The sequence below is a fragment of the Triturus cristatus genome, chromosome 7 (assembly GCF_964204655.1).
Source record: "Triturus cristatus chromosome 7, aTriCri1.1, whole genome shotgun sequence".
Taxonomy (NCBI): Eukaryota; Metazoa; Chordata; class Amphibia; order Caudata; family Salamandridae; genus Triturus; species Triturus cristatus.
Genome location: NC_140590.1, coordinates 1,184,077,878 through 1,184,103,923, shown reverse-complemented (window position 1 = coordinate 1,184,103,923; position 26,046 = coordinate 1,184,077,878). Strand labels below are relative to the sequence as shown.

General features: G+C 44.5%; 1 protein-coding gene across 1 annotated transcript in view; it reads left to right on the top strand.

The window, feature by feature from the left end:
* MMP25 (matrix metallopeptidase 25) overlaps positions 1-24,312 on the top strand; it is a 143,601-nt gene extending 119,289 nt beyond the window's left edge. Inside the window, exons 4-10 of the mRNA XM_085618524.1 lie at positions 2,933-3,216; positions 12,222-12,398; positions 15,138-15,234; positions 16,883-16,965; positions 21,104-21,256; positions 21,920-22,177; positions 23,309-24,312. Coding sequence (XP_085474650.1) covers positions 2,933-3,216; positions 12,222-12,398; positions 15,138-15,234; positions 16,883-16,965; positions 21,104-21,256; positions 21,920-22,177; positions 23,309-23,583 — 1,327 coding nt within the window. The 3' untranslated portion in view covers positions 23,584-24,312. The remainder of the gene's footprint in view (positions 1-2,932; positions 3,217-12,221; positions 12,399-15,137; positions 15,235-16,882; positions 16,966-21,103; positions 21,257-21,919; positions 22,178-23,308) is intronic.
* The last annotated feature ends 1,734 nt before the right edge of the window (positions 24,313-26,046 follow it).

Genomic DNA, 26,046 nt, shown 5'->3' with positions numbered 1-26,046 from the left:
AACTAATACCCACAACAGCAGGCCAAGAGTAATGTACTCTTGAGGAATTGTTAATGGACATTTGAAAACACGTTCCCACCACCCCAGGTTCCACAGGGCGCCAGCAAGATCATACACTTCGCAGTCACCCTGATACTCATTGCACCAAGATGGGACAGGAAGCCACGTTTCTCAGCTATGACAGAGGTGCTGGCAGGGAAAATGTTACTTTTCTTGATATGGGACAATTAAGATATGTAAAATGTGGGTGCCTGTAATCCTTCGCTAAACCGTGTGTACTTCCTTGGATTATGGCCACACCTGTAAGAGTAATACCTGTCACCTTCCTATGTCACCTTGCTCCTTCCATCTCAACAAAACATAACAAATCGTCAATGATTTCTGACAGTTCACTGGACAACAATAGTGCATCCAGAAGCTAGCTCCTGAAATCATATTATGCCGATATTACACCAAAGGGGCACATATGTACGTAATGTAGCATTACATCCTACAACAAGATCATATCACATGGGAAAGTGTTAACGGTTAATGATCGAAATCACACAACATTACAGGCTGGAGGAGAGGTGATCGCAGTATACCAACTCCACTTGCAAATGAGGTTTTGCAGCATTGCTAGTTTACAAGTGAAAGAGACGCTGCATGAAGGACAACAGCTAAACCAATCATCTCCACTGATTTAAACCCTGCTACTTGACACACAAGCCAGGCACCTTATGATCACTAGACCACATCTTAATGCTGTACAGAAGACCGCATTTCCACTAACCACAGTGAAACTGGCAACAATTTACGACTAAAGAGCCTATTACGATCTTGGTCGTAAAGCCTTCAACCTAAGGTCGGAGGCTTTACAACCGGCGTCGTCGGTTTCAATTCTAACTGGCTGATGACAATACAGCTGGTCGGAATTGAAACCGGACAGTCGTTCCGGCTGGCTTTCCCAGGGCTCAAGGAGCCCATCAGCCAGTCGGAACCGGCCCGTAGTCCATATGGACAGAGTTTTACACCGTCCGGATAACGATGCACAGTTTCAGGCAGGCTTTTCATGCCAGACTTTCCAACATGGAAAGCCTGTCGGAAAGCGTGTTTGGGGCCCCTAGGAGGGCCCCCTTCTGTTTTCTGACTCTGGTTGGGGGAAAGGGAGCACCTTGTTGATCCATGCACCTTGTGGCAGGCACCTTGAGGTGCTTGCCACGGGGTGCAGGGATTAACACAACCTTCCATTTCCCTATGGGAGCTTGTGCTACAGCCAGTTTACGGCCCTAACACATGCTCCCATAGGGATATGCGGGAATCCGACCGCACCATGTACAGTCGCATCATAATTAGGCGGTCCGGACCGCCGACCAGAGGTCGGTCGGTCCCGTTTCTGCCACGGTGTCGGTCGGAGTAGACTCCAACCGACATTGTAATGAGCTCCTTAATCCCCACTACTACATTAGAATTGCTACTGTTTCTATTAATCCACCAGACTTGAGAAAGGCCTGGGTAAACACATCATATTGGGTGAAACACGTTAGCTGAACAGACTTTTGAATATTACAAGAAAGACACAGAAGAATATGATTAAAGACATTACACCAAGAGAAGGAGAATCCTGTACTATTTTCTATAGAAACGGTTACTATTCCAAATATCGCACAATTAAGATATGTAAAATGTGGATGCCTGTACTCCTTCCCTAATCTCTATGTATTTACATGGATTAGCGCCATACCTGTAAGAGTTAAATCTCTCACCCACGTATGTCAGCATGCACGATTTCAATGGCTAATAGGTAGCTCTAGGCCACCCTTTCTCACTAACACTTCTGTAAAACTGGAAGTCGGATTTAAAATGAGAAGCCCACCAACACTGTGCCTTGGTATCCGCATGTGAATCTTTTTTTAACGTTTTTTATTATTGCCATTTTATTAGTAAGCACATACAGAGTGTGCACCATAGCAACCTCTCATTGAGCTAGGAAAACAACATGCATGTTTTCAAATATAGAAGCATGCACTTTTCCATATATATACAGCAATTAAGGGGAACACGTTTCAAAATAGAACTGAGACTAACATATTGAGTCATTAAGACATCCATATATTTGATGTGACAATTTAACTTAAGGCACACGCTGCTAGATTGAATAATAGTGTGTGAATCTGTGAAAGATACAAGCCACAACATCACTGTTACAGGTAACTAACATTTTCATGGAGCAGTGGATAAAGAGGTCCCATAGGCAATGGGCAAAGAATCTCCGGGCAGCATTACAGCAGGTTTGAGGCCTCTACAGCCGGAGTTTTCTGCGTTAGTGGGTAAAGTAGCATTTGGGGCAGAGTGTTGAGCAGTCTCTATAGGAACAAGAAAGGTTGTTGTCTCTTGATTATTGTGCAAAGGATGAGATTCACTTGGCCAGAAAATAGGGTAAAAACCAAAGGAAATGATGGATGGAGTGTTGAACATTGCAAGCACTCACCCCCAGTCAACTGATCTGGGTTTAATCCATCATCATTCTTTAGCCCACTCTGCCACCCCAGTTCAGACATGGCCATATGCAAATCAGTCTGACCCTGTGCCTCCTGGGAACAGTCCAGCCCGAACTGCCAAGCCATGCCTTCCCTGGACCGGAAACAAGCTTCCTAAGAAAATAGGGTAGTCAAAAGTATCAGGAGGACCTTGTGAGCATGTAGATGGTCTCTGGGGTAAAAGGTAGGGGGCATGTGTGCCGTGAACAGGGATCCACTGTAGTTAAGGGTATGGAGTCTCCAGGTCTAGGCAGCAGGTTCACTCGTGCAGTGGAGACGACTGATGTGGCGAAAGCAGTAGTAAACTTCCAAGGGAGCATTAAGGGGTCTCTGGAACAGGGGGTACATATATCTGTGGCGCATTGACATAAGAGGTCCTACCTATTGCTAAACACTTTCTCTCTCTGATGTAGGGTGCGTAGCTTCCCTCAGGTCTCCACTCTCCCCAAGGACACCATCCGCACCCTGATGTACTACGCCCTTAGAGTCTGGAGCAACTCATCACGCATCACATTCCAAGAGGCATCAACAGACAGCTCAGACATCCTCATCGATTTCAACAAGTCCTACCATGAGGATGGCTACCCCTTTGATGGCCCAGGCGGCACGTTGGCTCATGCTTTCTTTCCTGGCGAGCACCCCATTTCAGGAGACACCCATTTTGACGATGATGAGACCTGGACCTACAACTCAGCAGGTAGTTCTTTGTTCCATAATTTTATAAAACACTAGTTTTGAGAATTACCAGCATGCACACAGACAAACTGTGAAGCCAAGGTGAAAGATAAGCTCTGGCTATGAATCTTGGGGCAAAAGGAACAGCCCAACCAGAGATAGTGGGTTTGTACAAACTCACTTTAGTCCTGATTTAGGGTTTGGCAGACAGGTCGCTCATCACAAATGTGATGGATATCACATCCGCCTCATTACAAGTGCATTATATGCTACGATAACCAGGCAGACAGGATACCTGTCATGTTTGTGAAGGAGTAAGCAGTCTGCCAAACTCTAAATCAGGCCCTATGTCACTTACATACTTTGGCCACTTTCACTGAAGTATATTGTATGATACCTTATTTTGAGAAATAATCAGTCAAGATATTCTCTGCGAAGAAACCAATGCAGTGCATTTGAGATGGCGTTCTCTGCTACCACTTTATGCATTGCCCAGCTTTAGGGTTTTCACTGTAGACAGGCTTACTACATCTTGACTTAGCACCAACACTCCTGAAGCAAAAATATTTCTTCTTTGAATTATTTTACTCATTTTCATCGTATGTGGAATATGATTGAATATTGTATTTAACTCCTGCTTTGAACACCAAGACTCAAAATAGAGTTCGCTGTTACCCTCAAAGATATGATAAGGAGAAATGTAAATGGCCGAAGGTGTGCTTAATAAATATTTCAAAACATCACATACCAAATACCAGGCGTTTTTTGGCTACCTTATAAAGTTCTGATACAAACAGAGTTTATGAGAACCCTGACACTTAAAAAGAGCCAGCGTTTCCTGCTTCTGATGGAATGTCTACTCTCCTATTAGAAGCCTCACGGTGCAAACTTATTGATTTGAGGAAAACCAACCCTTATCATACTTTTTTCCGAGTTTTATATAGCGTGAACTTGACCCGAAGGTATCAGAGTGCTTTACATGAGCACCAGTTACATTACAGATGGACACGTTCATTTTGGTAGGCACAGGAGATTAAGTGATTTGCCCAGAATCACAGGATATTGAGCGTCCCTGCCGAGATTTGAACCCGGTTCCCCATCTTCGAGGTCGATCGCTCTAGCCATTGAGCCACATCCTCTCCCTTAAATACTAGTTGCCAAATATGCCCAGCCCCCAGAGTATCCTGTGTCACAATCTGCTAAATATCACCAAGTGATCCATCAGAACTAGAAACACAGTCTCCCCATGTCAAATGTTCCCTAATAACGACAGTCACAGCCCAAAAGAGCTTTCTCTGTGCCTCAATTCCATGCAGAGAATGCACAACGCAGCACACATGAAAACAGCAAAAACGAGGAGAAATGAAACATTTCTCCTCGCTGCGTCAGGGTAAAACCAGGTTTTCCCTGGTCTTAATGCTGGCGCTGCCTCCTATTTACGCCTCCCTTGTAAATAGGAGGCAGCATCATAATCAATGGGTGTTGCGGTGGAACGCCCACAGCAACACCCATTGCCCTTCCCTTTCACGCTAAGCATACCGTGAAAGGGAGCCTTATTTACAAGGCAGCGTTAAGCGACGTTAAGTGGCTTAACGCTACCTTGTAAATGAGATGAGGCCCCTATCACCATCACGTCACTGAAATTGACGTTGTGATGGCGATAGGGGCTTGTAAATATGCACATAGTGTGCTCAGCTGCTAAGTTGGTTCACTCCCCTAGTAGATTCAACCAAACACGCACATAATTTATAACCTCCATTGGTACCCCATCACAGTCAGAATTAGATTTAAAAACATGTGCTGTCTCGTTCACAACTACCTCCCGCTTAGCAGATTTACTCACAATCTTTGGTGGTTCAATGAGTCTCAGAAGTCACAAAACACTTGTCGGAACAGGGAATGGTCCACTGCATGACCCAGGGCCATGCAGCCCTACCTAGAGGTCCCCATAGAAAGCTGTAGTATTTTGATCTGCCACCTCACCACACATGATGATCATGCTTGTGCGCTGAGGCCTTTTCGTGATATGGAATGAGACCCATAGCAGGGCTCTGTGGTGAGGAAGGCAGACCAAGTGCACTCGCCATTCTTACGAAAGTGTCTACTGTCATCTCCCAAGGCTGTAGTGGACTGGCTCCTTAATCCCCACTACTACATTAGAATTGCTACTGTTTCTATTAATCCACCAGACTTGAGAAAGGCCTGGGTAAACGAGTCATATTGGGTGAAACACGTCAGTATCCAATTCCTTCACAGCAAATTCAGATGCATTGTAACAGTTCAAAGTTGATCCACGTCACGTAATCGGCACATGTTTCTTCAGTTTTGATACTTGATCCAGCCAACACATGTTTCATCGGTTCGTATATCATACCACGACTTCTTCAGGGCTGTCAAAGAGTAAAAAAGCCTCAAGATGAAATTAATGCGTTATATGGCCACTAAATGGGAACAATTCCAAAAACGATATGTGTTCACTATTGAATAGTAATACCAATGTATCTCAGTAGTACATACAACACACTAGTAACTTCACACCGTGAGTAAACGTAGTATTAATAGGTCGTCACTGCAACACGTAACATGCACGGTGAGTGCGCCGATGTATATCTGGCGTGATTCCACCCTTCTTTTTCACACATTTTTCATACATTAAAAAGGCTTTACTTTTTCATTATATATAACATGACCAGTTGCAACACTTCTGCAGAGTTTCTGTTCCATAGTGAATGTGACATCTCTATGCAAGCTATTGATCCGTATTAAAGGTGTTGCCATGCAGGTCTCTTTCAGCTGGCAATGTAAATAAATATGCTAGAAATAGAAAATCTTACATACTGAACTACTATCATTTTCTTTTTTGGATAGCTGGGATTGTATTGGGTGCACTGTTTCTTTCTGCTGGTCACCATGAATTGTGAGTGCGCATAGTGCAGAGAGCGACAGTCCGCCAAATGAGGTGAAAAATGCACTCTCCTTAGCACAGGCACAAACTCTGACTGTTTGTGGCTGTGATGGGGAGAGCACATAGGTGAAAGATGAAGCCAATGGGTCCGTCTTCCACTATGTGCTGACCCAGCTACATTTTAAAGAGGAGGAAAGGTTACCCCCAGATTTAGGCCCTCTGATTGACTGCGCCGGCCTGCAAGGAGTAGTCCTGGGGATTCACAAACACCCTGTGCCCTCCATGCATGGTGCGCCCTTGGAGAACCCTCAGACTCAATAAATGAATCAATAAATCTTTACATCTATGTTCATTATTTTCGTTAAAAACAGATAGATAAAACAACCAATAACAAATACCTAAAGTACATAAACTATACAAAATAGTTAAACCCATACATTTAAAAAAAGAGTCATTTCTAAAAGCGACCAGATACCTGCTCCATATCTAACAATGGCAATACATTTAGCTCTATAAATTCAGCCTATTATAGTGAGAAAATCAAAAAATCCCCAGATGTACATTACAAACTGTTGCCGTCGAACTAATAAGAGATGGTGCCACTTGATGTGGCTATCGAAAGGGATTCCTAATTATGAGAGTGACCATCTTTATCAAGGGCTACGTCGTCAATTAATAAATAACTTATTTTTGGTTGAATTTGATCCGTGCACCATGTTAAATGTCTTCGTGAGACTGGTAGAACAATCAAGACTATCCATAAAAATCACAAAAGAGATTATTAATAATATTGGTTGTTCTTGGAATAAGAACCATGTCATCGGCACAGAGTAACAGACGTGTGGGATGGGTTCCCACTAGAGGCAAGTCCTTACGGTACTTAGTCAAACATTTCCCTAATTTGTTAATATTGAAGGTGAAAATAAATTAGCAAGTATACAGTCTTGCTCACCACCTCTTCTTGAATCGGAACACTCTTCCCCAATGCCATATCTCACCAAGGCATGAAGTTGTCCTAAAAACACTAACAATAGCGTCATCAACTTCCTTGGATTTCATCATCGAACCGAGCTTAGATCTATTTACTCTGTCAAAGGTAAAACTTAGGTGCATAAGTGCCATCCGAATGGACCCTTGTTTGGCGCCCATATATTTATAAATGATCAGATAGTGATTTATGCCCTGGTCTATAGTGCCTAGGCCTGATTGAAACCCATACTGAAAGTTGGATATTATGTTCTTGTGTTGGGCCTAGATCCACAGCCTGTCCATTGGACTCTTCCTGCAACTTTACCTATCTAGGCGATCAAAGAGATCAGTCAGGAACAGATAAGATCACTTTTGTCACCTTTCTTAAAGAGGGAAACTCAATTTTGGAATACATCTTATTAAAATGATCACTCCTGTCAGCTGATCGAATAGAAGGGTACAAGATCATGGATAGTCCTCTCCTAAAAAGGGGAGTTAATGACACTCCAAAAAGACCTGTGGTTTTTCGTAGCACAAGCAGCCTCCAGGTTTGTCCCAAGCCTCAGTTCTGAGTTATGACTGCCTAGACTCAAATGTTGTTAAAGAAATTAAAGTCAACACAGCAATGTTATGTTTGCCATGAGGGATTTGCTTTAAATCAAAATGAGGCATCTTGACTGATCAAGAATATGAAGTGACAAACCATTTATTCCTTTTAATAATATTTCTGTTATTAGTCGAAGTCAATAGCTGTTCGATTGTAGTTGGCATAGTGCCAACAGAGACTAAAATGGAATTGTAATCAACCCCTGCGTCTAGGCAACATAGCACTTCATTATTGCCACTAAGTAACACATTAAGCAACAAGGAGTTTGGGTTTACATGTTTACAGCTAATTCTATGGCATTTAAATAAAAATGCCATCAGCTGTAAGATCAGTCTTACCAAGAGCGAAAAAGGTGGATTATGATCACAAATGGCATTATCGGTATTTTTTTTTAGTTTACAACTGAATTTCCGGGCGCTTCAGGCACAAAAATGTAATCAATGGTGCTAGCACAATCTCTCCCTACAAAAGTGGGAACTAAAGCTTTCTCTGCACTAATGAACACTTGATTTCAATAAATTAAAACCATTTATTAAAGTGTTTAGAGCTTCGCCATGTCAATCATGCTTAAACGGAGTGATCTGCCAAACATAAACTGATCGGATTTGAAATTAACAGATATAATCTCATGGCACATATGTATATTAAAATTACCCGTAACCACAAAGGAAAGTGATTGATTAAAAAAATGGAAAAAATGACATTTGAATGTATCCAAAAAATAGATAATGAATTAATGTGATAGTAATTCGTTTTACTAAAACTATTAGCATAAAGTTACACACCAGTAAATCTTGTTTATTTCTAAATTGAAGCACAATTGTTAAAAAAATAGTAGACGTAGGGTGTAGGGAGGAGTGATACAGTTAACAGTCTCTGATATCAAAGTTAAAAAAACACCTTTAGCTCTTCCCGAGGAAGAAGATGTTGTTGGGATTGCAAAGGGAGAGTAACTATCCAGAGACAAAGGTGAGGGTATACCAAATAGCTTATAAAGAGACAATATCAATTTTTTAATCAAGGCCAGGTTAGGTTAACCTGTACACCGGCAATATGTCAGTAGAGAATGTTTACATTAGCTGGCAAACTATATGCTCAGAACCCTAGCACAACTGTTGGAACTCACATTGGAGCAAACAATCAATCGCAATCAGTTGTCACAATTCATTGTGTCCAGAGGATCACACCTAATTGACAATGGAATGGAATTTGTGAAGTCATGAAAACTTATACCTTTCAGCTTAGCCCAAAGGTCTAAAAATAGCAAATTGTGTTTGAGGTTAAAAAAACACAAGAGAAAGCTCTTTAACTCCACCTCTATGAGGCTGAAGTCATCATCAGTTACAAAGTGAAGATCCTGCCCGATTGGTCTATCTAAAATTAATGATAATACAGTCCCCTTTCCAGAGCTTTGAACTACTCTGTATCCATGGCCTGCATTTAACCATAATAATATTTTCATATAGCAGCCACCCAAATGGTAATTGAACCAAAGCAAAATCTAATTTTTAGGCTGGACAGGACTTTGTAATTTGGTGCCCAAAGGTGGAGCATCTGCAAGAATCAAAACAAATGGGGTTGCTTCAGGTGAAAGCTGTTTAGAAGGAGTATGGGGGAAGGGGACGAAAGAAGTAGAAGGAACTTCCGTAAGCTTCGAGGATTTATTCTCCGCGGGCGTACCTGGTGGCATAGAGGCTTGGGATGATGGTTGGATGCTATGCAGGGTAAAGTGGGACTAGATTTTGTTTCAGTTATGTTATCATCGGAGTTAGTAGGAGAGAGGTTAATGGTGAGTAGTGGAAGTGAATCACAGCTTAAACCACTGGCAACCTGCCTGGGACCCTGATGTAAAGAGAGGGCATAGTTACCAACTGGATTCTGAAAAAGTTCCTTCACTAATGAAATCAAGTGGGCCATTGATTTCTCGATGGCTGTTAACCTTCATTATATTCTTCAAATAAACCCATAATTAGGACTCCTAAAGCAGCCGAAGCGGGAATGGTTGTTTTAAAGTTAACTGGGGACTTACGTGCCTTTTTAAAACGACCATCATTACTAGCGGGCTTTGTACCCTTACTCAAAAGAGAACAAATTTGATCCCTTAATGTTTTTTGTCCTTAGTGCATTCATCCTATTTTTTCAAAGGTGAGCAGGGGGGAATGATGTACATTTGTCACAATTGTTAAGGAGTTATGAGCAATTAAAGAATTAATAGCACCGCCGCCTGTGTGTACATGGTAAATATTGGTAATAACTCCAACATAGTCAAAAGGACGCTGGGAATTTTTGTTTATGGAACCTAAAATTCCTATTCTACTGTCCTTATCTAAAACCCCCACAGCGCGGGTTAAAAAACTAGAAAAGTGAGTGGGACGTTCACTCCTTACCCTTTAATGGCATGTTAATGGCTTTTCTTTTCCCCATTATTTGTTGTAATACCAATCCAAATCAAATCAAAAATAAAAATATGTATCAAGCATATGTATCAAGCCCCTTACCCGTTCGCAAACGGGCCTATTTTCAGAATTGGCCCGTTTGCGAACGGGAAAAGGACTTTTGGGATGTATCATCCCAAAAGGGCATCGCAAAGTAGAGAATTGCAAAATTTGCGATTCCCGCTTTTGCGATTGCATTTAAGGAATCGCAAATTGTAATTCCTTAAATGCAATGTAGAAAGCACTTAAGTTGTGCGAATTTGGCATAAGGAATCACAAATCACCACCAACTTACAGTTGGTGGTAATTTGCGATTTCTTTGAAAAAAGCACTTTTTTGCTTTTTTCAAAGTGCCATATGGCACACATACATGCCCTTACGGCATGCATGTGCGCCACATGTGCACACATGCACATTTCAGGGGTGCAACAGGGTGTTCTTTTGGAACCCTTGCACCCTTGAAATTGCTTGCGAAATTTGCGAGTACCTATTGGGTACTCGCAATTTGCGCACGCAATTTCCATTCATTCCCATGGGCCACTTAGCCCATAGGAATAAATGAGAAGGGATTCCTTAATTGCGACTCGCAATTTGCAAGTCGCAATTAAGGAATATGAGGAAATCGCAAATAATGTAATAAATCCCTTTTTTGCGATTCTCAAATAGCGATTCTCTAAAAATCGCTATTTGGAAATCGCAAAACCTTACATTGATACATATGCCCCTTGGTGAACAGCTCAGCCTCTTCTGGGTGCGGACAGCCTGATCTTGTCCCACGCACGTTCCACACAGGTGGAGATGACAGTGCCTTATAGCGCTTGTCCTCCTCCACTGTCCCTTTGAAGCCAGTATGCCTAGGAGGTGCAGTTCAAACCTGCCCAGCCAGCAAATTGCAGTCCATGTGACCCGGGCAGCGAGAACTTACACAGTGCGTTATAGTGCTTGGCAGCTCTTGCTCTCCTCTGAAGCCCCTCTGAAGCCTGGAAGCTGTAGTTCAAACCCTCCCAGGCCAACAGACAGCAGTCTTTGTCCTTGTCCCCCTCAGCGGGAGAGGACACTGTGCTTTATAGGGCTTGGCGGACTCCTGTTCTCTTCCTTCACCCTCCTGAAGCCAGGAAGTCTGTGAGATGTAGACCAAACCATCCCGGTCCAACATACAGCAGTCTGTGTGACTTATATATCAGTGTGTACTGACTCCTTTGTGGTGCGCAGTTAGTGTGCCTCTTGACATCTTCTGCATAGGGTCTCTCCTTAATGTGAATGAGGCAACACCCCCTTGGATTTCTCACCAGTGCGCATTTTGCACCATCGCAATATATATCGCGGAAGGGGCATTGCAAGCCTCTGCGGCGCCTTCTGTAATACTAAAGTGGCCGGGGGCACAAAACGTGGGAGCGAGCACTCACTGCACCACCAGGACACTATGTGCAATAAGGTGCAAAGTGTTCCGAAAACAGACAGGGCCCTGTTCACAACCTGTTATTGTTGTACATTAGTAATACTATAATGGTGCTACTGACTTACTATAAAATGCTGTTCACTAACGCTTGTGCTCACCTTGTCTTTAGTGGTCAGAGATCTCTGCACTCACAGGAATACATTTTAGTAGTAAATGTGGGAGGGGTAGTGGAAGTTGCGATATTTATGAATACATTGGAGGGGTTCAGGCAGGGGCGGTTCCTCGATCCTAAAAAAGAAAGGTAACAAGAGAGGTTGAATCATTTTTAAAACTCTGGGCCAACCATAAGTACAAGTCTCTGGCCGCATCCTGGAACAGCACTGGGAGATTGTCTGAGCTGAACAGGACCATGAGCTGTTCACCATGCACCCTCATACACCGCTGTGGATTGTGTCAGGTATTCATTTTGAGTGGTACTTGTAATGGCGCAGCACCACTCCAGTGGCCTTACTCAAACCTCTGAGTAAATACAATCCTCACTGTTTAGCTTTGAGTTTGACTGATGTGTTTGATCAGTCACAGCTCACAATACAGGTCTATGTTTATTCTGGTGTGCTTGTCTTTGTTTCTCTTAATGATTTTTTGTCTGGGGTGATTGCTACCTTTGGGTCACATCTTAAATAAATTGACACATTGCATATCCTTCTTTCAGAGGATCAGGGAACCGACCTGTTTGCAGTGGCTGTACATGAGTTTGGTCACGCCTTGGGCCTGGCGCATTCCTCGGCTGAGGACTCCATCATGAAGCCATACTACCAGGGCCCGGTGGGAGATCCCATCAAGTACCAGCTACCCCCCGATGATGTATATGGCATCGAGCAGCTCTACGGTGAGTGAACGAATTAAATAAAACATTATGTTTATTCACCTTAATACAGCCATGACATACACAGTAAAACCACATTACGTACAAACATTACATTCAAGTTATAAAAAAAATACCAATTTGCACAATCTTAAAATTCTATCCCAATTCACAGAAAACAATTAGAAAAAACATTAAAAAGCACTTCACATATCTCGGCACAGCCAGGATATCATCAGACTGCAGACTAAGAAGTGTGAAAAAGAAAAAAATCAAAGTCGCAGGCCTTTTTCCCAGGTTCTGGAACAACATCTCTGTATCCATCAGAACCGCCCCAACGCTGTTCCAATTTAGGAAATTGAAACATGCACCTCTTTAGAGAACACTACATCGCAACCCATTAACCACCCACAACCCAGCTACCACTCCTATCACTCTTTATGCTTGTCTTTGACCCTATGCAATGCTCCGCTAGCTCCGCTGGCTAGGCTCGCGCTATAGAAGGACTATGGAGCTTATTTACAAGCCCCTTGCGTCGCTGGTGCGTCACTTTTAATATGGGAAAAAGTGACTTACTGGCAGCGCAAGGGGCTTGTAAATAAGCCCCTATAGATGAATGTCCCTATTCTTTGACATTATGTGGCCAAATGGGCATGAACACAAGCAGCACGCCTCCATGACTAATACATGTTGATGTCAGTGCTAAAGGATCACAACATATTTCATATTTTAGTGTGTTCATTCACCCCTGGCTTCTAGGTGTTATTGCACACTCCCCCAGACAATACCAAAGGTGATATTCTTACCCTCTCTTCCTTACCCAGATAAACATTGGCAAATGCAAACACACTTCCAATATTACTAAAAACCAACCACCAAACATTTCAAGGTATCGCAGTGGCACAATAGGACAACTACATTTCATTGCACCACGCCCTGAAGAACAATCTCTTGTGCAACACTATGTCAGGCAGTGATTACCTGTGTAGTCCACAATCTGTAAATTACATTCTTACCTACCTCATGTTGTTTCTATGTATTAAGACGCCCGGACTATTACTACATTAACATCGTTTGCTTACACACACTATTGCACTTCTCATGGTTCTTGTTTGCAATACTCGCAGTAGTGGTTCCCCCAATAATTCCTACTTCTGAACACAAAATATTTCAGCATAAAATGGACACTTTCAAGATATTCCCTCCTATGTATGGCATTTGTGTACTGTTCCTGCTGTTGGAAGTATCCCCAATCTGGAGGAAATATACAACTAACATTTTTGCTGTGTCATTGTTGAAATCCAAAAGCCTTATTTATGAAAATGTTGCATCGCTGCGTGAAAAAAGCGATGCAACAGTTTTCACTGCGCCCTCCTTGCGACATATTTACTGAACGACGCATCATGTCGCAAGGAATTACAGATACGTCAGTATTACTGAGGTATCTGTCGGCACAAAACTGACGCATTGCTGGCGTTGTGTCGGAAGCGTGACGCATCTCCTGCAATGCAGGGGGAGGGCTTTGATTATAGCACTGCGTCACCCTTACGCCTGCTATGAAGCAGGCATAACCATTTGACGCAGTGGTGTCCTAGAAGTGGCGCAGTGAAATCTGATAAATTTCATTGCACCACTTCTACGAGGCTTTCTTGTGTCGGAACACCCACCCTGCATACATTATACCCGATGCAGGTATAATGTGGCGCAGCGCTTTACAAAGTGACGCATCTGCCTAGATGGAGGGAGATGGGGAGGGGAGTTGGCCTAACGGCTAGGGCTGACGAAATTGAATGTGTCCTCATGTAATGCAACTGGTGCTATGTAAAGCGCTCTGATACCCAATTCGGGTCAAGTTTGCGCTATATAAACCTCTGTAGAATTTTTTAAAAAAATGCTTTACTTTGTAGATATGCCGCAACGTGGTGCATTGTTTACGCCACGACTGCGTCACGAAAAGGGATGCAACAGCGGCACAAAAGTGTTGCAAGGGTCTCATAAATAAGCCCCCAAATATATTTATTTGCCCTTCTGTGTCTTTACCCCTACATGCAACGTAATTTAACTGAAACTTGTGATACGTTGCCATCCACTACCCAGACCCAAGGTAATGATTTACTCTTGTCAGTGAAAAGTCCCCTTCATTGTTTCACCTTGGCCGTGATGCCCTATTATCAAGAAACACTAGTACCTGAGGTCTGTCTTGGCATATTTAGTCACATACCCATTAACAGCGGAATTGTCTAGTCCCCTGTGGCAGGAAGGTCTTTTAGGTGCTTACAAATGTCATTCTTTGGTTTCTAAACACATCACACTTTCATGGCCCCAGAACTGTTACCCATTATACATTCTTTCCTGCAGTGAGTGTTCTTCGCCATTTTCTGGACTGGTTCCAGTACATCTGTAGTTCCTGGTGAGATATTTTAGTTGGTGAGCCCCATTTTCCGGAGGTCTGTGGCTACAGAACCCAGGTCCACATCATCGTAGACAACTCTGCACGTTTGTGTGCCTGCTGTCTCGGTGTATCTATAAGCTGCAGGTACAAGTTTCAAGACCTGTGAGATAGGTCACTGACTAGATAGGTGTACAGAGTGGGGACCGCCTGTCCAAATGTTGAAGGTTTCACTCAACCTTTCATACTTCTCAGGTTCCATAAAGTGCACTATCGGGTTGGGTGATTAAGATCTGTTATGTACAGAGCATATACTTGGGCTAGGAGGCACTATATATTTACTATGTTATTGCTTTTATTTTGATCTCTTGTAGGAAAGAAACGGAATGAGCCGGACAAAGAAATCCCAGTCATTCCCATTCCTACTCAGCCGCGGATGCCGCACAGCCCCCCACATAGGCCCACACACCGGTATGTATGGCACTATGATACAAGGCAGAGGCACCAATGTTTATCATATATACGTATGAGAGTGAAACTGAGTGGGAAACTGACTTTTGGGTGTTACAAAAATGAGGCAACCCCACTGGAGTTATGGGATCTCACTAGCGTCCCTTCTCACAAGTCCATGTTGTCTTAGATGACTAAGATGGCCTTCTGCCTAGGTCAGCATGATAGTGCCATAGAAACTGACGTTGCAGCAAATCTTGAAGCAAAGCTGTACATCGCCTCTTGCTGTAATGCTCACAGCTCAAACCTATAGTATTTCCATGGGATGGGGATTTATATAAATTCAAAGAATTTCAAGTCTGATGCAACTACATTTACAGCCGACTACAGACAAAATACAGTAAAGTACCACACAGCAGAATCTACACAAGTTTATACAAATATCTAAGTTTTTGCCCTGGCAGTGAAAATGAATGTAGTCCAGTAAAATGTTATTTAGAGCAACTTATACTAATAAACGCAAATTTACATACTACTAGAGTGCAAAGGTCAAACTGCAGTACATTACCACAGTAGAATGAACTTGACCTGAGAAAATTGTTGTTTACTGCCTCACAGTCTGCGTTTTACCATTGCTTTACACGCGAAAACGCTCTTTTATGGTCAAAACGCCCCTTTTATGTGTTTTTACCTTATTGCACAAATTCAACCCCTTGCATCCTGGTTTTGGTTAATTATCTTTTGTTTAAAAAAAAAAATAAACATGAAAACTTGCCATTGCATGAACCATATATGCAGCTGAGCAGAATGTAATATGCTATTGATGACCATTGTTAAGGCGGGGAAGGGCATCTTGACCCATTCAATGCTTCAGCTCTCTTGAGCCATGGCCCCTCTCCACACTCAACAAAGTATCAGAAAAGTGTGGACGCATGCCAAACGGCATTATGCTGAAGAGGACTGGGCTCCAGTAGAAGCAAGACAAGCTGCACATAGGGAGAATCAAAAAGAAAGAGCCGGAAAGTTCAGGTGTTGGTTGTTTGCATACTTGCACGCAAGGGATGATAAACAACAAAGGGGTTTATTTACAAGCCCCTTGCGCCGCCGGAGCGTCACTTTTAATATGGGAAGAGTGCAGGTCCTCGCTACCGTTAGATTACAGGAAGAGCTTTACTTACTTGCCTCTTCCAGGCCTTGAGTCATCAATGCATGCATGTGGGTGTGCACCAATGACCCAACCATTAAAGCAACTTTGCTTAGACCAGACACACATGGACAGCGTTCCAACTGGTTACAATGAGAAAATCGATGAAAGTATATTTGTAAGGGGAAACCTTCGTTGTACCTCAGATGCTGTTCCACGTAAAGAGTGCTCTGTTGACTCTTCAAACCCACGACTCGAGTCAAATTATTTGTGGGGGCAACTTCTGACTATATTAATCACTGAAGGTGCTTTGGGAAAAACTTTACATTTTGGAGTTTGCAGCACAACTGTACAGGGTACTGATGTGTGTGGAATATACTTAAGAGCATCATGTTTGATTGGTGATTTTAGGTTGTTAGGAGTTATTTAGTAGCAGCTGCTAGAACCTTGGGTTTTTTGTGGTGTAAGTTTGTTGATGTTATTTGGGATATAACTGGGCCTCTCCAATTCTCCCTCCCTCTACAGCCCCAGACATCCCCTGCCGGATCGTTGTAAAGCACACTTTGATGCCATCGCCAACATCCGTGGAGAGATCTTCTTTTTCAAAAGTGAGTATATGTTCAGCATTTTGCACAACAAGACATCCGTATTGCTCCAAGTCAGCCTGTTTATGCACCAACCTGGACACGCATGCGTGTGTGTGTGTGTGTGTGTGTGTGTGTGTGTGTGTGTGTGTGTGTATGATGAATATACCTTTGTGTGAGCAACCAACACACTTGTGTCTGTGTGTGGATGTGTGTGTGGTACCAGTTGTCTGTGGCTGCTTCCATGACCCGGTGATGACTACCTGTATTTGCAACCAGCCTTTCGTGGTTGTTGTCTTTGTTGCCATCCTGTCTTTGCTAACCCTACTGAGGGGGCGGGCTGCTGCTTTTTTGGGAACACGACTGCCTTCCTTGTGGTTATTTCTAAAAGAATAAATGTTGGGTCAAAGTTTTGCTTATTAGCCCACGCCTGGCGCTTCCGAATGTCAAGGTGCCAAAACTAAGACTACTAAATCTTTGTTGCACCTCATGCCTCTTTCACCCGACACTTCCTGCTCCCCTGTCTTATTCTTTTTTTTTATTTCTTTTTATTACTTTTTCAACTATTTTAAGATCACAATGCATTAACAATGTGCAATGCGTCCACATCGCCCACCCACCAGCTCCAATTGAATCTAAATACCATCTACATAACTCGTAGTTTGTTGTCGATCCGACACCTCCCAAGCTCCTCCAGTGACACAGCACCCCAGGTAAACCATTAGCCACATCCTCCCCTGGAAATTCAGAAGATGACCAGGTCAGGGAATTCCATTGTGCTCTTTCCATTGTCCCCAGATTTTGTACGCAACCTCAAGACCTACCTCAAGTGAGCAATAGTCCATCTCCCCTAACCACTTCTAAACTGGGGGGGCCTCATTAGATCCCCAGTTGCACGCTCTGGGCAAACCTGTAAGAAACTAGTAAATAAATCAACTAAACTGCAAAGTTGGGTGGCAGACAAATAAACCCTGTCAAAATGTCGCCACGGGTGGCTGGTGTTAAAATCATATTCCACTCTAAGAGAATCAGCCCTGCTAGCCGCACCTTCCCACCGGAAGATCAAACTGTTATTTCTGGCCCTAAGATTCCGAGAAATACCCACGCTAGGCCTCATGCCAAAATGAAGGATGTCCGGTCTAAGTGAAGACCGGTCCCGCCGCCTATGCCACCAGGGGTCTGAATCTCTGCTTCACATTGTCTGTGTTTGTCCTGCTCTGATGGTTCAACAAAGATTTCTATTAAGGCGGGAGTTCCTTGAATGGGAAATTAGGTCATGCAGGCATGCACTAGTGGAGTCCATGGACCCAAACAACACTATGCTGAACATTAGACCGACTCAGTTATTGATCTGTTTTAAGAAAATGATCAGCTAATAGGATAAGCGATGTGTAATCTGGAGGGGGTCCCTGAATGTAATTCTAAAATGTAATAACTCGGAAACCTTTTATGATAACTTATCATGCACAGAAACCGTGAAGGACAGGGTTTCTAGGGATTGAAACCAGCAGCTCCCTATCCCGTTAGGCTCAGATAACTACTATGTATTTCTGTATTTTTAATGATGTGAATTCTTGCATAGTTGCTTTTTAACAGTGGGTCTCATAGTCCATCCGGCACCGTATTCATACATGCCTCAGTCCCGTTTAAATGCACCTTAATTAGATATATTAATCTACTTAAGGGACTTTTTAGTTATCTGTGTGGAAAGTTTGTTTTTTTAGACATCAGGGTAACGATCAGCCCCTGTTTAGTCACTTTTATCTAACATAGCATTTATGTTTGGCATCCCGACTAAAATGCCTAGCAAGGAAAGCTGAAGAAAGCAAAGGGCATGTAGCGCGATGATTGGTGGCTGTACTAGTTGTATGACAAATCCTCTTTATATCTATTTTTTTATGTATTAGTTTATTGTTTTAATTGACTAATAAAATAACATTAAACAGTGGCACGCTATCATTCGGTTAGCCAATGTGCAGCCAATCCCAACCAACAACTTTTGTGCTCTGTTCCGAACCCATCCCAGCCCAGGACAGCCAGTTTGGGAACACGCTCTATTGGGATCCCGATTACCACCTCTCGTTTGTGGAAGATCGAGCCCTAATATCTATGTTATCACTCGACACTACCATACCACATGCCTGAAGGAGCCTTGGACTGACCACAGTGGAGGCATTTGGGGCCCCATCCTGCCCCATGCTCCACAGCATGTCATGAGTATAAGTGTATGGATGTACTTAAACTGGATTAATCTCAGGCATGCGGGGATTACCAGTTCACGGGCAGCCATTTTGGTCTCTGTCAACTCCTCCTCTTCCAAGGGCCCAGGATCAGATTTTCAACGCTCCCTAAATGTAACCAATGGGTCCAGGACGTTTAACACCAGAGTTCTGTACAGGCTGAATATGCCCTTCCCACTGATAGCGGACAGCGTGAGCCGGACTTATCTGATTGGCAGGAGTCCAGGGTACACTCAGTCAAAGTACATTCAGCAATTTAGCAAAAAGTGGGGGCATACCATGCAAGAAAGATGGCACTCTCTCACAATTATCACGCCCTTCTTTTTTCTCAATTTTCCTTTCTCCCCTTTTTCACTAACCTCCCATATCTCTCATTCCCCCACAATTCTCCCTTTCTAATTGTTATCCTTTTTTTTTTTACCTTCCTCCCATTTTCTCTTACAGGCCCAAGAAAATAACTATAGAAGGAACCAGTATTTGAGTAAAGCTGGAGCCCATGAAAGGTCTGAGAGTAAAGTGGTGGTGGCTAGGAATAGTCTATTCTAATAGATTACCCTAAGACTCAGAGAGTGACCATAATTGAAAAAGAACAGTGGTAAAGGTGGAGACCTAATGTGGTTGGTGAATAAAGAATGGTCAGTCAATGGCTAAACTAGATGGGGTCAGATGCACCCCTCAGCTGCTATCATGTTTCTATGAAACACAGTAAAAGATTCCAATCAGATTATAGTAGCCATGCCACCCAACTCCTCTATTGTTGCAGGGATTCTGCACATACACAGAACTATGCGCAGGAAAACAGGACCTCAGTGTATAGGGGTGTACCAACCTACCACATTAGTACCATAAATCCCTAAACCGACTAGCTATAGTGTCTCATTCGTTCTCCTCCAAATATCACAAAGCTACAAATGATTAGACAACCCAGAACACAACACTCATTTCTGGCAATATGATCTAGGTCACATGTTATGTGAGGTCATTTTGAGTGACTGTTATAGTCAGGTTAAATGCCATTGTTATGTCACTTTCTGTGATTTCGTCACTATTCGAATTAGCATGTTTGAAATCTGAAAAAATCCTTTCTTTTTTGGATATTGAATGTTGTCAAGCATGTTGTAGGTCTGTGACAGCCCATGTGTGGATGTGTGAGTGCCTTATGTGTTGCTCCTCCGTGACTGTCTGAGTGCGGCTGCTTTGATCTTGTGTTGCTGCTCTGCGATTCTCTTTTTCTGCAACTACACTGTCTGGGTATCCCATGAATGTATGATAATGTTGAACTGTGACTGCTCCTACACTGCTTTTATGTGCAGCTTTCATACCTGCCAACTTGAACAACAACAACCAATGAGGCACAGTTGAACCCCACCCTGCCTTAAGCCCACTCCTTCCCCCCCCCCCCCAAACAAAAAGCTTACTGAGGTTGGGGCCAGTTCAAAGCCTCGGAAAACGAGCTGGAAAACCATTCTTTACAGTGGTTTCCAGCTAGATTTCCTTGCCACCGTGTGATATCGGCGCCTCACCAGGAAGCCGTGTGATGGGAGCCGATATCTTGTGTCATATGGTAGCACCCTGCGAGTTGGCAGGTATGAGCTTGTGTGTAATGATAGCTCCATGACTGTCAGTGCAGTGGGGTGTACAACAGGCCTCTGGGTAGTCTAGTCGGTGGCTTGTGCAGCCCAAGTATTTGCTTCTATCCTGTGACTGCTTGTGAGGTGTGAACTAGCCAGAGTGTTTTTCGGCCCCACGACAGCTGGGAGGATGTGTGCAGCCGTGATTGCGTGTTTGTCTGTCAGTCCCTCTTCAATGTCTGCGTGCTGAAACCTCTACTCAATGATCTATGTTCCTCCATATCCTTTGTCCACTTTGTCCTTCCTCTATTTCTGACCCTGGCAAACACCCGTTTTGTTTTCCTCACATAGAGCGTTACTTTTGGCGGATGCAGCCCTCCCGTAACCTGGTCTCCCTGAACCCTGCGAATGTGGGCCAGTTTTGGCACGGCCTGCCTGCGGACTTCGAGCGCATTGATGCAGTCTACGAGCGAGCCAACGACAGCAAGATCGTCTTCTTCATAGGTGAGCTGTCAACCCATGCTTCCCACTGAAACCACTTACTCTCAATCCCGTTTCGATCCCATTCGCAGTATCTGAGTACCTAGCGCCTCCCAGTGGCAGTACCAGACATTGCGTTCCAAAACTTGGAAAAAATTTCGGGGGGGGAGGCTGAATATTCAAGCAAAAGGCAGAGTGGAGCTGCAGGGGCTCTTAGAAGGGGTGAAACAGCAAGGCCTCATCAACATGCAAATGGTCTTTTAAAGACCTGTGAAGTGCTCGGGTGCGGCTCTGTGTGCGCCCTGGAAGCTGTCTCATCCCGGGCTGCCACACACAACGGGGGAGGGCTGAAGCCCTTTGAGTCCAATGGGCCTTGTGCGCCTGCTAGGAGCTAGCCAGAGGAGTTTACAATTTGGTTTTGGCACTTAGGGGCACAGTTATCATTATTTAATGCAGCGCTGCAAGCCACCTCGCTGCGCTGCGTGAAAGGGCAGAAATGAGCCTTATTTCACTTCATACAGCATTCCTGTCCTTTCCTTGCGCTGGTGCACAATGTGCTGCCTTGCGCCAACGCAGGCACCCTTGCACCTAGGTTTTGGGGTACACATTGGCTGGAAACAGGAGCGAGATCACTGAGATAGGAATGACAAAATCACCAAAGAGGTATCAATGCTTTTCTGTCTCTAGGAACCAATTACTGGGTCTTCAAAGACACAAAGGTGGAGCCCGGCTACCCCCGGCCGGTGACGGACTTCGGGCTCCCTCTCGACAGCATTGATGCAGCTTTCATCTGGAGACACAACGGCAAAACCTACTTCTTTAAGGGCAGCAACTTTTGGCGCTTTGATGAGCAATCCGGGAGAATGGACGGAGGGTACCCTCGAACAGTCAACCTTTGGATTGGAATCCCACCAGACGTTGATGACATCATTAGCTGGAATGACGGTAAAATGGCGCCACTCTGAATTGGGGACATGGGGGTTACAGCAGTCCAGGATCCTCCCTTGAAAGTTCAGTCTTAGGTTCAAACATAGCTCTGACATTACACTTCCATGGCTCTCCACATCCTCCCTTGCTATTCCAGTACTGGGACGCACACAAGGACTGCCAATGCACCTCAGCCATGCCTGCAGACCCCATTCAGATTTCACCATTGACACCCACAGACAGCTTTATGGATAGAACATCAATCCTGCTCCATAACTGGTTCTGCTGTTCCATCATGGAGGTCCACACACTGCCATGCTAATCCATCTCACTTCTTCCCTAGAATACCATCTGCGATTGCTGTGCTGAGGCACGCACCTCTGTCCTGACTGGCAGCACCCCAGCATCAGGACCCAAGGCACCTCTACCTAACCTGCCCACACCCCACTACGTCTGCGCTGAGACTTGGAGATAGCTTTGGTAGTCACCTCAGCTCTGATCTGGAGGGTCCCACAACTGCCTGTAGTGCACGTCAGTCCTGGCTGGTAGAACCACGCTGTTTTTCTGTGGCCCACACACCAGCTCCGTCCACGGACCTCCCGCAGTTCTTCTCTCCGTCCCCTGCTCTTCCAGTACTCCGGCTTAGACACATCTCTGTCCACGGACCTCCCTCAGTGCTTCTCTCCGCCCCCTGCTCTTCCAGTACTCCGGCTTAGACACACCAGCTCTGTCCACGGACCTCCCTCAGTTCTTCTCTCCGCCCCCTGCTCTTCCAGTACTCCGGCTTAGACACATCTCCATCCTGCCCCCAGCACCTCCTGCTCTTCCAGGACTGTAACCCACACACACAGCTCCATTAGTCAGTCTCAGACCTGCCCTGCAGCCTCCCCAGTTATTCCAGCACAGGGACCCACAGAAGCCTTTGCCAGAGCATCTCAGGCATGACCTACACACCCCTGATATTGGAGACCAGACACCACTCCGATTTCCGCAAATCTACCTCAACCCTGACCTGCAGCCGCAGTCTCCGCGGTTCCACCAGTGAGAGTCACACACACCCGTCCACTGCCACAGAAACCTGTTACTTCTTTCCTTGTGCTTGTGTTTTGTCTCTTCTCATATTGTCTCTCTGCTTTTTCCTCTCCTCAGGTGACACGTACTTCTTTAAAGGTACTCGGTACTGGAAGTTTGTCAAAGGCAACGTGGAGTCTGAAAGCGATTTCCCGCGCTCTGTGCCCCGGGATTGGTTGTACTGCGAGGGCCCCACCGAAGCCCCCAATGCCAATGCCCCGCTGCCCACAGAATCCACACAAGCCAAGCACAAGGAATGCACCTGTATGATTAGTTCTGCACCCAAGACTCAGCTTCCTGGCTTTTCATTGGCCCTGTTGGCTGTCTGGATCCTTGCACACAGGACTCTCTGAGGGTCTTCCATGGAGGGGACTGAAAACGCACACACCAATGTGAAGCTGTTCTGAAGGGCAACCACTACCTACTACCCCTGCAGACGGGGAACATATGTGCCTCCAGCTTCAGGAAGCTTTATGACGTATTGGAGGTTGCACATATCGCACCGTAGGGTTTATTTCCTAATCTTTTTCAAAACTTTCCTTTGTGAGGGTAGAGGTTCCGAAGACATCAGAAAGCAATGAAATTGCATTTGCCAGTAACTGTGGTACTCATAACAGCACCAGCCTAGAGCAGTGCCATCTGGTGGCGAGGACTAGAAACAGCATCCGATGAAGTTTAAGAACTAGGCTTGTGAATCGTGGCCCCCATCGCCTCTGGTTCTAAAAACTATACATATAGCTGCTGGTTATTAAATCTAAACCCAGATCTGATACTGGTGGGAGCTTGGGTGCTGCAAGTAGAGGCATGTGAAGTATGAGTGCTGGGAAATAGAAACAGCACAGACACAGGCCATGCTTGAAGACGAGGGGCTGCAGAGGAGAACCAAGGCTGACTAGATGTGACATTGATGAAATAACGCCTATAGGCTGTATATCGCTTCTTACACACCTTGATCGGACATGCTTTGGAAAGCTACGAATGCTGCGCTGGCTCAGCTCTCTAAGGTCTACATCGCTCATAGTGGTTTGGCACTTAAATAATCAAATTGTTTTTGAAATTTCAAATAAATGTGTTAACCTGGTATATTTAGCAGTGAGGGGGACTGAGAGTAGATGCACTTGGTTTTCATAAGAGTGGAGGAGGAAACAAATATCTGTGGCAATGCAAGCTGACCTGCCTGAAGCAGTCCTGAATTGTCGCACTTGAGTAGTGCCGCATACGCTTGGCGAATTCCCAAAGGACTTCTGAGTGGTTGAGCAAGTTGCGATCGACTTGGTTTTGTATGGTGATAGACTGCGAGTTTATAATGTGTCCTAAATGGGAAGCTCTGGATGTTTTGTATGAGGTTTGGAGTGATGCTGCAGCTAACCTTGGCTGTGCTTAAGCAAGGAGTCAAGCAGAGAGGGGTAAGACAGAGTTCTGACCACCTTCCGGCTGCCTATGCAGCTTGTTGTGCCTGGTTGGTAGAGTGTGGGTTCGCCATATGGAATATGGTGGGAGCTTTGGCTGTTGTGCGTGAGGTACAAAGGGGCACTCCGAATGTGTCAGAACAACCTGTATCTGCACTTAAAGGAGAAGTGCAGCAAACATGTATGAGGTAAGGCCGGGCTTGTACCTTGTCCTCTAATCAGACATCTGCATAAGTGAATCATCTCTGTGCACTAAGCACAGAAACCTGAATCCTCTCATCCTTGGGAGATACAGAACTCAAAAGATGTGGTCAGGGTAAACTCTCAAAAATGGTCTCACAACTTGGTACACAATTACCATCAGCAAAGCCCCTGACTGGAACAGAGAGATTTTCATGGCCATCAAGCAATGTGTGAACCATACCAGGCCCAGCAGCTTTGCATGCCAAGGAGAAATGTACAGCCATTAACAATTTCTTCAAAAGAAAGAACGATAAAAGCACCGAATACCACCATTCCAACACAACTCTGTAATGAACTCAAATAGACAGTCTTGAACACCCTCTTCATCAATGACCTGGCAGATCTTCTATGCTCACTGAGGGCATCCATCTGCAAAGGTACCTTCATCCCATCAAGAGCCGCGGCCGCTGCAGGTAAGAGTGGTGGGACCAGGTGAGGGGGGATTTCGAGAGACGACCACGAGGGAAAATTAAATAAATAATTAATTTTCCATCGTGGTCGTCTCTCGAAATCCCCCCTCACCTGGCCCCACCGCTCTTACCTGCAGCGGCCACAGGTGCCCATCAAGTATACGGATGCATCTCACTGATGATGCTCTCACACAAAGCTCTTTCCAGTCTCCCTCAAGACCGGGCGCATCCTACCCATCGTGAGGACGCCCAATCTGAACCCTGGTAAACTCACAAATTATTCTTTGATCACCACCTGCCCTTACTGGGATGTAGCACTGAGAAGGATGCAAGCAACCATCCACATCATAACATCAGGATTATCATTCTTCTTCAGGAATACCACTATGAGTAGAAGTCAGTGCTTAATTTGAGTCAGTGGTTTCCAGGGCCAGGCACTGGCACTTAATTGTCCACACCGGCGCTTGTGACAGTCTGCCACAAGGTGGAGCCATTCTTATAGCTTTGGGGGCTTGAAATAGTCTGAATTGTCACACTTGTAGGAGTGTGATGCTTAGTAGTTGTTATGTTACTATCTCTGGCAGCATAGCAGGGGCAAAGTGTGGTCCAAGCTGCAATGGCCTCCTGAGGAGAGCCCTGGCACTTATTATTTTACAAATTAAGCATTGGTAGAAGTCACACAGTAGCACAGAGAAGCGAACTATTCAAGTGCTTGTCGATGTTCATTAAGTAACCCACAGTAGGAACATCTTTC